The sequence below is a fragment of the Calliphora vicina genome, chromosome 4 (assembly GCF_958450345.1).
Source record: "Calliphora vicina chromosome 4, idCalVici1.1, whole genome shotgun sequence".
NCBI classification, from domain to species: domain Eukaryota; kingdom Metazoa; phylum Arthropoda; class Insecta; order Diptera; family Calliphoridae; genus Calliphora; species Calliphora vicina.
The window spans coordinates 34,819,725-34,832,039 of record NC_088783.1 but is presented as its reverse complement, the minus strand read 5'-3'; the positions used below and the strand labels follow the sequence as shown (position 1 = coordinate 34,832,039).

Genomic DNA, 12,315 nt, shown 5'->3' with positions numbered 1-12,315 from the left:
CAATATGAAAATAGTAATATTACGTATTTTTGATTAACGAAATTGCATTATCAATTTGAATTTAACGGTTGTAAAAGCTGATGGTCAGTAGAAACTTCTACTTATCAACAATGTTGATAACTTGCTGTTATTAACATTGTTTATAAGTATGACAACATTATCTGTTAAGACTACTAACATTAACAGTAAAGCTGCTAAAACCTCTAGCTGATCATTGTAGAAATAGAATATTTGTCCATTAGATAATTCATGAAACTAATATTAGATGGCGCTGTGTATATAAATAGTAACAGCGAGTTGTAGAGCAAGCTATCATTTGTCTTACCAGAATATAAAAATAGAGTGACTATTGTTGTGTTACAATTTTTAAACTAATGATCGCTTTTATTTGCAATTAAAACAATACGGTTTATTTAAAGGTAATAAACCACCGTTTTTAAAAGGTAAAAACTTAAAAATATTTTTTGTTTCCATTCAGTTTACATTATGAGATCTCATAATTAACCTCCGATATTTGTTGCTAACACTTCCTGTTAAATAAATTCAAATTAAATCCTAAATCTATTAATGTTTAATAAAGTAGAATGTATAAAAAATCCAGCTGATTTAGTATTCTTTTTTTTTCGCAAAAGCATTAACATGTACTTGTCATATACATAAATATTTTATATTTTTATTATTGCGAAAAGTAAAATTCTTTTTATCTCTGAATATCAGGCCTTACTGACACACTTCAATTTCTTGCTTTTTTATTGTATGAGTTGAGATAAAATCAAATATATTTTTTATGATTTTATTCAAATATCATCCTTTTTTTATAGCACTTTACCATCTCTTGGTCATAATTTTATTATTGTTGTAGCCGTATCACATTTTTTATTTATTTATTTTTCCTCGTACACCACATTTTGCTTCAATAAATAAACCAGACATCTTGGCATCACTCCAACATGTCTAGCCCAGCGGCAAAACCAACCATATAAGGACGAGTGTGCAAATACAAACAATAATAAACAGTATTAATATTAAATCTGAGTAGTATGTGTGAGTGAGTGTTGTGGATAGAAAGTATAAAAAAATAAAAAATCCTTATAATATTTAGTAAAGTCCTTTGAACTCATTACTAACACTTGCACCATTTGTTTTTTAAATAGAATATTGAAATAAACGTAAAAGAAATTTCAAAAATAGATGTATTTTTTTCCAATAACCTTTGCAGTGGCTGTGGCACAACATTTTTTAATTCCATTTCCTTATTGGCGGCATTATTTTTTTCAGCACTATCCGTGCTGGCTGTGGTATGAGAGCGTGAAACGGGCAATGTAGCCATATTATCACCACCTTCAACATCAACGGTAGCAACTTTTACTTCACCACCGTTACCCATTTTTGTTTTTGGTTTTATTTAAACGTTTTTCTTCTTTTTTAATTTGCTTTTTAAATCACTTTTGATTTGTTTTTAGTTTGTTTTATAAATTTTAAATTTTTTTATTTTTTTTTTAATTTTTAAATTCACATGTTTTTTGTTTTTTAATTGTTTAACACAACTTGGACGTTTGTTTTAGAATAAATTTGTTTTGTTTCAAATATTTCGTTGTCTTCAATCACGTTTTAACTGTGTTTTAAAAATGAACTAAAAATTATTGTTTGCAATTCAATTCAGTTGATCATTTCTCTGTGGTTTCCTTTATCTTTTCTTTAAATGTGGAATGAAAGTTTGTTAAATTTGTACTCCTGAAAGCAAATATGTAGAGAATTTGTGCCCCTTTTTTAATTTCTCTCTCTCCCTCTCTAACAATTTTTTTATCTCTCTCAAGGACGTTGTCATAATAAAGTATCTAAAGTTGGGATAAAATGTTAAAACTCTCAGCTTTTTTTGTTTTTGTTTATTATCCAAAAGTTTGTTTTGATGTTATCTATGAAAAAAGCTTTCAACTTACATTGAACGTTATATTTCAAAAAAACAAATTTTCCAAAGAAAGAACTTAAATAAGTATGTATTTATATAAAACTTGTAAAAATCTTCTTTTTTTTAACTAACAAAGTCTTCTCATTTCAGAAATTGTTAAAATTTGTTCTACTAAATATTTTATTTTTTTTTACATCTAAGTATTTTATAAATTGTATTATACATACATTTGTTAAGGTTTTTGTGGGTGTGTCTATTACAATTTTATTGTGCACTTCCGTACTATATTTTTGGCTGATACATACAAATATTTTGTTTTCTTTTTATTTGGGATTTATCTCTTAATTACCTTAAACAAATGTATACATTTAGTCAATCCAGTCAATAACTGTTATAAAGTGTTCATTTATTAATGTTTGTACGTTAGAAATTACTCCCTTAGATACTTAAGAAAATCTGCTGCCTAATAATTTTCATCATGCACGAATCTGAGTACCTTTTGCTGTGAAATTCTATATTCCCTTTTGGTTGTGTGGTAGTAAATAAAGTTGTAAAATTTTTGTGTATGTAGAATATATACTTGGCATACATACATGTTGAGGATTTACTCACTATATACGCATCCTTTTAACACCCTCTACTATTAACCGAAATACCCAAAATGATATTAAAATAGTCTCCCACCCCCCTGTGTAATGATTTTTGATCACATATGTGCTGTTTGGTACATTTCTCGTTTAATGTTTGTATTCTGGGGGACATACTCAAAAGGGCCCTTTCAGTTTTCAGGGGCCTAAAATCAAATTTTGGAGAAGTACTTAAAAATTTAGTTTTGAATATATTTAGAAATTCAACAGTTCATAAGTTTCAATGTAAAATCGAATGCCTTTCTGTTAATAGATTGTCAAATAGATTCCCAAAGTTCTTGAAAAAATTTTACACTAACTAACTAAATTACAATTTTGTTTGTATTACTAATTTTAAAGCTAATCAAACTATCTAAAACGTAGTTTTAAATAAAGCTTGAGTTTAGGTTAAAGCAGACACAGCAATCACCAAAAACTACGCAAATAATATTTATACTTATTTAATAACAAAACAAGTAAGAGAGCTATATTCGAATCTTATATACCCTTCACCAAATAATACTTTAAAATACAAATTTTAAATATTTCTAGGCAATTAAACAAAACTAAAAAATAAAAATTGTTTTTTAAAATTAAAAAAAAAATCAAAATTTTTTCAAATTTTTTTTTCAATTTTTTTTAAATTTATTAGTGAAAAAAATGTATGAAAAAAATTTTTTATGATAAAAAAAAATCGTTTTAAAAATATTTTTCTCGATTTTGACCCATTCTAGGTCTAAATTAATATAGCCTTATATACATCGTAGCCATGGACTTAGAAATGTCTATCATTAGATATCCATATTGCCTATATTAATGAGTTAGTAATCCACATATAGATCAAAAATAGACCAAAAATCGAGGTTGTCCCATTTGTGGGCTGATTTTCTCGATTTTAAACAGCAACCGAACCGGAAGAATTCCCGATATATTGATGTATCAATCATGTTTGTAAGTTATTTGGGGGCTACATAAAGTTGATTTCAACATATGGGGTGGCAAATGAAAAGTGTAGAAATCACAAACGAAATAACAAACTATATATACCCTTGATTAGATTTCAATATAGTTTACTAAATATAGTAAAGAATACCGTAACAACGTTGTAGTGAAATATATCGGAGTCTTGAAACTTAAAACTCTCTGATTGGAGGCTTAGTGCACAAATAACTAGCACTTTCCTGGTACATTCACGCAGAGAAAAAATATAGTTGGGCATGGTTACAAATATTGTTACAAATTTTTTAACTATATTATAGTCACAGTAACCATTTACATGATTGTGGTAACCATAATATGGTTAATTTACGATTCACATGATTGTATCAACCATATATATGGTTACAGTAAACAAATATATGTTTGTGACAACCATTTATATGATGAAGGACTTATGGTTGCCACAAACATATACTTGTTTACTGTAACCATATATGTATATGGTTGATATAATCATGTGAATCGTAAATTAACCATATTATGGTTACCACAACCATGTAAATGGTTACTGTGACTATAATATAGTTAAAAAATTTGTAACAATATTGAAATGGTGTGTTTAGACAATATTTAGTGTTTATTGATTGGCAGATTGTTGGCTTTATACATTTTTTAGAAAAGTATGAATGTGATATTTAGGTCGTCAAATGGCAAAGATGAGTCCTTCAGCATCGATCCCATTGTGATAACTGAAATGATCCGACGCACAAAGGCGCCATTTGAGTTTTTTTCGTTGTAAAAATCATAACTTTTGAACCAAATGAGATAATCCAAAAAATTAGAAGTCATATATAGATAATTTATCAACCTATTTAAAAAGGGTTCGACGCCTTTTAGGTGCCTACTTTATGATTTAAAAATATTCCAGAAAAGAATTAATTTTTTTGTAAAATATTGCTCACAATCCGTAAGAGAAGGTATGTCTGGGGGTTTTCAGTTTATATGTCATAAATTGCCCTAAATAGCATACAACACATTTTTGGAACCTTATTTTTTTCAAAGCTTTACCTCTAGCAAAACATGGGTCAAGGACGGGCAGTTGGAAATTTTTGCATTAGGTAAAGGAACAATCAAAGAACTGATTTTGAAAATATTTTTTTTTATTTTCCATCATAGTTGAGAAATATTAAAAAATGGATAGTTGGTAAATATCGATTTACCTGGACAAACGCAAAGCAAGCAGTACATTTTATTGTATTCTATATATCAATAGAATCAAAAAGAATGACGCATTACCTAGCTTTCGAGATACTGTATCTGAAATCGAACCAAATTACATACAAATAGTCTATTTTTTTGAACACTGAAAATCAGTCAACTTTGAAGGGCCATATCTTCTGAAATCTGATTGTAATAAGAGTAGCATATTTGAAATCGTTGGACAATTGCCTGCAAAATAGGTCTATTCATTATTTTGTCGGTGCACATGAAATTTTTGATTTTTGCAACCTCAGTTGTTCTGCAGGCGTGACGGTTGTGAGTCCTTGACAATTCAGTTGTGTAAACGAAGCCATTCTGCAATTTAAAATTCATCTCTGACAGAACATTAAAAAATGTACAAGCATCTCGGGTATTTGATCGCCTTGGTGTGGATAATTGCATAGATCATTATGATTTAATTGTCTTTCATTCGTCACGAAAAAGCAATGACAAGTGCTTTTTCGCTATTATATGCAATCTACAGCTGAGCACGAGCATCGTCCCACCGTTTTCAATTCAATCTCCCATCGTTTATCACGAACACGCAATTACCAGTGATGAGAGCCACCTATTTTTTTTATACAGGCCATATTGTCCTTCTAGACATATAACAATTTAGTCTATGTGCAATCGTACAGTTTTTTTTGTATCATGATTTTACATCATGAAAGCACTATCTTCCTTAATTTTTTAGCACTGACTTATTTTTACCTCATTACGAATAAGAACGACCACAAAAATCACAAGTGCTTAAAATCTAGATGCTGAAACAATAATAAAAGTGTTTTTGGTCAAAAACTATTTGATTTTCACAATTTGATGACTTCCTCTTTACGACGAGATAATTTGAAGGGTGTTTATGAGCCCCAAAGTACTCAGCTCCTAATAGCTGGATGTGATTACATTTAGATGATGCATTCTGTTTTGAAAATCTTCATCGGTGTTTCTTTTTACCAAATCACCTACTTTTGTGAGACAGATTTTAATATAAAACAATGAAATTTGCTCTTTAAATTCCTAAGAAATCTAAAATCTTTGAACACTAAACATAAGTATAATCAATGTTATTGAATAAATAATTTAATTTCCTTTAAACATATTTACGTTTCCCTAGAGGCATTTTACATACAAAAATAATAAAAACATTCAACAACCTTTAACTACACCCCTGCAGTCACATACATAAAATATTCACTTTAATATCCCGGGCCGACCTAGTGACCTCTCTGTAAAATACACAGACTCTCCTCACACACAAACACAGTCGTACTCGTTTACAACAACAAAACTACAGTAAATTATTAGAGTTACAACAACTCAAATAAATACCTTTAGCTACGCTTTCCCGAACAACAACAACAATTTCTATGCCACACAAATTGAATGAACAAATTAATTTTTGCTTTTTAATATGACTTGGTAACTCTACGAAAAGGAAACACAGCAAATTTACTGTTTTTAGTTTAGTTTTTACTCAGAGAGTCAACATGTAACCAGAGAAAAAGAGAGATACAAAGAGCAATCGAGTCCTCATAATACAGATTAAATGTGTACTAATATATTTTTGTTCTTCTTTCATTTATTTAAGTATATATATGTTTTTGTTAGTAGTATTTGTTTTGTTGTAATGTTTGTTTTTAAGGGGGTGTTGAAAGGTGGCAAAGAAGGACTATGCCACCAAGGAAATTTCAAAAAAAAAATATAAAATAAAACACAAACTTTGAATAGATGTTAAAGAAGATGCTAGCTTGCTTGCTTTACATAAATAAATATTGTACGAGTATACGAAGTATATGAGTATATTTGTATGTATCGCATTTTATTTTTCCTTTTGTATCCTAGACCAAACGTAGAACTGTTGTAAGTAGTGGTTATTTAGCAAAAGAACAAAAAAAAAGTTATTTTAATTTAAGGGTGTTGGGTGCGCTTTCTATCAACTGGTACTTATTGGTACTATTAAGAAAATGTTTCATTTTACTTATATTGACATATAAGTTAGTTAATTATTCTTTTCAAAAATATTAGGAAATTTTATCCTGAATCCTAGTGAAATTGCTAATATTGTTCTCAACTTAATTCTTAGTTTTTTGTATATATTTCTCCAGTATCCCACAAACAAGACAAATTACCATTTGGGAATTATTGTAATTTATATTTCTTTTTATTTATTTAAACTATTTCATTAAGATTCATATTAAATTCTACTACTACTGGTGCAGCATCGATTTAGCTTCCTCCAGCTTCTCAAAATATTTAGCTTATAAAAGTGCAGTTTTATTTCATTACTACCGGGATTATTGGTTTTGATTTTTGTGCATGATTTCTCGCCTGGAGGCTTTGCCTTTGTGCTTCCAGGAAGCAGTAGGCAGTTCATTGCTTCACTTTCATGCATTTTTAAATTATTTTTTAAGCTAAATATTTTGAAAAGCTGTAAGGAAGCAAAATAGCTGCAACTGCTTCCAAAGTCTCTACTAGTAACTAGCCTAGATCTGACACTATAATTTTAGTGTTATAAAGTTTTTTAAGATAAAAAAGTATTATTTAGAGAAATTTTCGAAAAGTACTATTTTACAAAATACTTTCGGTAAAAGTTAAATTTTTTTCATTTTTTAAAAGGTTTTTAAAAATATTTGGGGTATTCACACGGTCTGCTATTAGTCATATTGTCATAATGTCCTAATATATTATAATAGTTGTTGTTGTGTTTTAAACAAAAAAAGTATTATTTTATGACAAAACAATAAACATAGTTCAAATTAGAACTTTTTTGTTTGAAACACAACAAAATTTTGATTAAACTAACGTGTGAATACCCCAATTGTAAAATGTACATAGCTATTCAAAAATATTATTGCGAAAAACACTTTTCCAAGAATTTACTTTTACTTTACTTTTTTAAAAAAAATCGTGGTGACTAAAAACTGTATTTTTTTAAACGTTCAATTTGTTTTACAAAAATATTTAAGATTCGTACTTTTTTAAATATTTTTAGAAAAAGTACTTTTGGAAAAAATAAAGTTTGATAGTTTGGAAAATGCTTTACAATTATGGTTGTCAAGTTATTGAAAAAGTATCTAGATTTTTTCCAAAAGAAAACATTTATTTCAAATAAAGTAGTATTTTTCGAAAACGTACAATTGTAAAAAGCTCTTTAAAAAAAGGTGATTTGGTAATTTTTATTAGTTCTAAAATTCTTTAAATAGCTACATAGTGAAAACAACATTTTCTCATAGATTATTAGAATTAAGAAATTTTTTTCTTCAAAGTAAAATTTTTGAAAATTTCCATTAATCTACATATGTATTAAGGCTGTTTTTGTTCTGCTGACAATTGATCAGCTTCTTAAAATAGGAGTAGAAATACTACTTTTTTTCAAAGTAGTTATATGACGGAAGGTATCATAGAAATCCGTGATATCAAGTTTTAAGCATATTTTGTAATTTATTGAACCTTTTACAAAAGGTAGTAGAAATACTGCATTTTTAAAAAGTATTGAAAATATAAATATTTATTACAGAAATCATCGAATCAAAAAAAAACTTTATTTATAATTCAAAAAGGTAATAGAAATACTAAAACAACAGAACACAAGTTTTAAGCATATTATGTTATACAATACATTTCCAATTTAAGAAAAATAGTAGAAATACTATTTTTAAAAAAAACTAATAAAAATTTTTAGGCTCATTTTTATATATTCTCAGCAATTTATTTGAACTTTAAAAAAGGTAGTAGAAATACTATAGAACTTTTTTCCAAAGTAGATAAATTAAAAATGATTTCACAGACTTTTGGTATGTTCGTAGCAATTTATTTGAACATTAATACTACCTTTTAAAATCGAAATATTTGTTACAGAAATCATTAAGCTTATTTTTGTATGTTATAAGCAATTTATTTGAATTTTAGAAATGGTAGTAGAAATAATACTTTTTGAAAAAGCTATAAAATTGGAAATATTAGTTGCAGAAATTATTGAATCAATGAAAATGTATGCAATTGTAATATAAATCAGGTAAAAAGTAAATAATTTATTATTTACAAAAATTAGTAGAAATACTACTTTTTTAAAAAGTGCTAAAAATTATATGAACTCATGTTTTAAGCTCATTTTGACATATTATAATCCATTTAGTTGAACTTAAAAAAAGGTAGTAGAAATACTATTTTTTTAGAAAGCTGTAATTGATTCAATACTAATAGAAACTAGTTAAAATGTAATTTATTTAATATTTTAAAAAAATTAGCAAAAATACTATAAAACGGCAGAAAAAAGTCTGCAGTAACTTTTCAATTTATAAGAAAATTACAAGAACTTTAGAAAGTACAATAATTGTTAATTCTAGGACAAACATTTTATTATATTATAAAAAGTTTGGTGATATTTTAAGTATTTTTGGTATAAATAAAATTTGGAAAAATTTAAGTTCAAATTGTAATATGTATTCTAGAAAGTTTCTAGATATTTTAACTTATACAAAATATTTTAATACTATGAATTGCTTTTATTCGAAGTAATAACTGTTTTCATTACTCAGACCTTAAACTAACTCATGAAAGCGTATCCCACTCGAATAGTTGTTAGAGGACTAGTCTATCAGTCTAGGAGTTGCAGGTTTTATTCTATATTCACTGATCTGTTTCAATACAGCGTGATTTTGATCTTCTTTTCTCTGCTGGATAGAAAAATTTTAACAGTTTTGTGATAAACGATTAGTAATAAAAAGTATTTGCGTATTCATAATAAAATAATGAATTTTACATTTAAGTTGATTTTATCTTAAAGAATTGATAACTTTTTAATATAAACTATTAAAGACTTTTATTAAAACTCAAACTGCTAGAAAGTACCAAAACTTAGATTTCCTTACAAAAATAAACAAATTGTGGTGCTTTTTTTTAGTACTTTTCGGTACATCTTCCCTATTATAACTACTAATCTCAGCATCGCTATGGCATGGTTAACAAGTAAACTTTCTATACACTTGTTTCTCTGTTCTATCCTTGGTTCTATTTGCTAGTGAAAATAAAAATAATGTACTAATTAGCCATGTTTAAATTAAGCTTCATGTCAAACCAACCAAACCAACAGGAAGAGTGGTACTTTGAAGTACTAAAGAAACAAAAACGAACAAAAAAATACAGAAATGCTGAGTTTAAAGATAAAAAGAAAATAGGAATTCACAAAGAAATGATATGATCCGGTGGAAGAGGTTCAGTTTTTATTTTATATTGTTTAAAGACAAGCTAAATAAAAATGAAATTTAAAATGTCTGTGGTTATAAAGGAAATTGTTTTTTTTATATATGTATATAAAACTCAAAGAGTTTTTTTATAAAGTTTTTATTCATAATTAAAGATTTTTTTTAAATTAAAACACTTTAAAATTTAAATACATTTTTATGTTTATTTCTGTATCCTTTTTTAATTTATTTCTTTTTATATCCTTTTTTCCACAATTTTATTTTTCATAATTTTCTTGTAGTATTTTTTTCTGTACACATTTGTAATTTACACAAATTTTATATATTTTTTTGGTGGATTTTTTTCTGCAATCTTTTTGTGTACCTTGTATTATTATTTGAAAAATACACATCCGTTTTCAATAACAATACACCAACAAATACGTCTACGACGTTATCCTATCCAACTACAATTGAAATGAAAATTTTTCACTTCACAAATACTCTCAATCCATCCATCCAGCAGCCATCTATCGTAACATTTCAACATAAAAGCTTTTTAGATTCGTATTTTAAAATGTCTTGAAATTTTTGAGCCACAAAAACTCATACAAATTTAGATAAAAATGTGTACAGCAGCTTCTTGGCGTAAATGTGTTCAGTGTCCCAAAACAAGGATGCTGTATCCTTGTTTGCTCACTACATCATTAAGATTCTGCGCAGTGTTTTCTTTACATTAAAACTTTTTGTGGATTGTGGATTTGCTTAAAAGTTTTGACATAAATGAAAAGAGAAGGCTATACAGTAATTTTCTCCTAACTACAAATAAGTTTCTGATGAAAAAGGGGAATTTTTACGCAGTAGCTTTTTACTCTTTGTGTTTTTCTTTTTAAGTCAGCATGTTGTTGTTTTGTTTTTGTTGCATTTTCCATGTTGTTGAGTAAAAGTAGGACAATAATATTTCTTTGTATTTGAGCATTCTTGTCATTGTTTTTGTGTGTGTGTTTTTTTTTGCATTTGTTTTCTATACATTCTAGTCTATTTACTATAAGGATTCTTTTACTATGACAAGTATGTAAGTATACAGGATGTTTTTGTTTATGTTTAGGTTTTGTTTATACTTTAGCTTGACGTCGTTGTTGTTTTTTTTTTTGCTCTCTCTTGTAATTGTTGTCATTTTGTTGATTTTTTGTTTTTGCTTTTTTGCAACATAAACCGCTTTGAGTGGTTATAATGCAATGTAATGTCGTCGTATATCTTTTGTAAATACTTATTGTAAGTAATAAAACTGGATTTTATTATAAAAAGCAACTATGGAAAAATAGTAACTCCCTTGCTAGTCATCTATGAGAGTGGTTTTTATTTAAATTAAAATTTTAATTTAATAAATTTATGCTTAAATTTTGTGGGGGAACTTTGGCATATTTACACATTTTCTTTATGAGTATAGACTCAGGGCTTTAAGTGTGCTTGTTGCCTCAAGCAGCTGATACTGTTATTTCTTTTTCCTAACTGTAATACTTTTATATAAATTAAAATATTAATTGTTTTTTTAATCTTTAAAATAAAAAATAAAATGCTCGAAATTATATTAATGGCTGACCCCATGATAATATGTGAGGAGCTGGCGAACAAAACTAGACATGTGATCAGTAAATGACTTTTTTTTAATTTTTGTCTGGCTCTCTAAGCACACGTCTATGAAGTCACGAAATATTTTCATTCAAAACCAGTGAAAATAAAGAAAAATCCTTGCTAGTCTCTATCTAGTTAGTTCAGTTATATGTATATCTGTCCTGTAAAAAAGCAGTTATACATAGAACTTTAGAAATGTACTAGTAAACTTCTAGAACTTTCTCGTATTCTTGTTATTAGACCTTCTATGAAAGCTATTGCTATCAACAATTTTGTAATTTCGTTTCAAATGAAACCTACTTATACATACATATGTGCTAATGTCCTTCGGAACGACGCGATCTCAATCTACACTGACGGCTCAAAGACGGAAGCAGATACGGGCTTAAATTTCGAAACTTTGACTATTAATATCTACGTAGACATTTTTATTACACATTTAGAAAACGAAGTTCCAAATAAAATAAGCTCCAAATAATTAAACTCTGTCCACAACTTTTCATTTTATTCACAAAAAATAATACAAATATCCCCTAATATTGTATCAAAATACATAACTCGTAGTAATTAGCTACATCGTGCAGTGCACAGAGGTATAGACAAAAAAGAGGAAAATAAATCTAAATCCTTAGTCCGATTTGAATGAAATTTGACATGTGCAAAGAAGAAGTGTTGACGAGTTTGAGGTTTGAATTTTGACCGCATGAGTCTATCAGAGGTGCGGCCAGGGGTCCCCAAAGTAGGACTCGGATATGTTACATTT

The 12,315-nt window shown here is 27.6% G+C and overlaps 1 protein-coding gene across 12 annotated transcripts in view; it reads right to left on the bottom strand.

The window, feature by feature from the left end:
* The window catches only part of OtopLa (Otopetrin-like a), a 108,847-nt gene that overhangs the window by 35,391 nt on the left and 61,141 nt on the right, over nt 1-12,315 (bottom strand). For 3 of the 12 annotated variants that reach the window (XM_065506872.1, XM_065506873.1, XM_065506876.1), the window contains exon 1: nt 1,212-1,395. The exons of the other annotated variants lie outside the window; for them this stretch is intronic. In XM_065506872.1, the coding sequence (XP_065362944.1) occupies nt 1,212-1,387 (176 nt within the window). In that variant the 5' untranslated portion in view covers nt 1,388-1,395. Of the gene's footprint in view, nt 1-1,211; nt 1,396-12,315 lie in introns of those variants that run through there. 12 annotated transcript variants of the gene reach the window in all.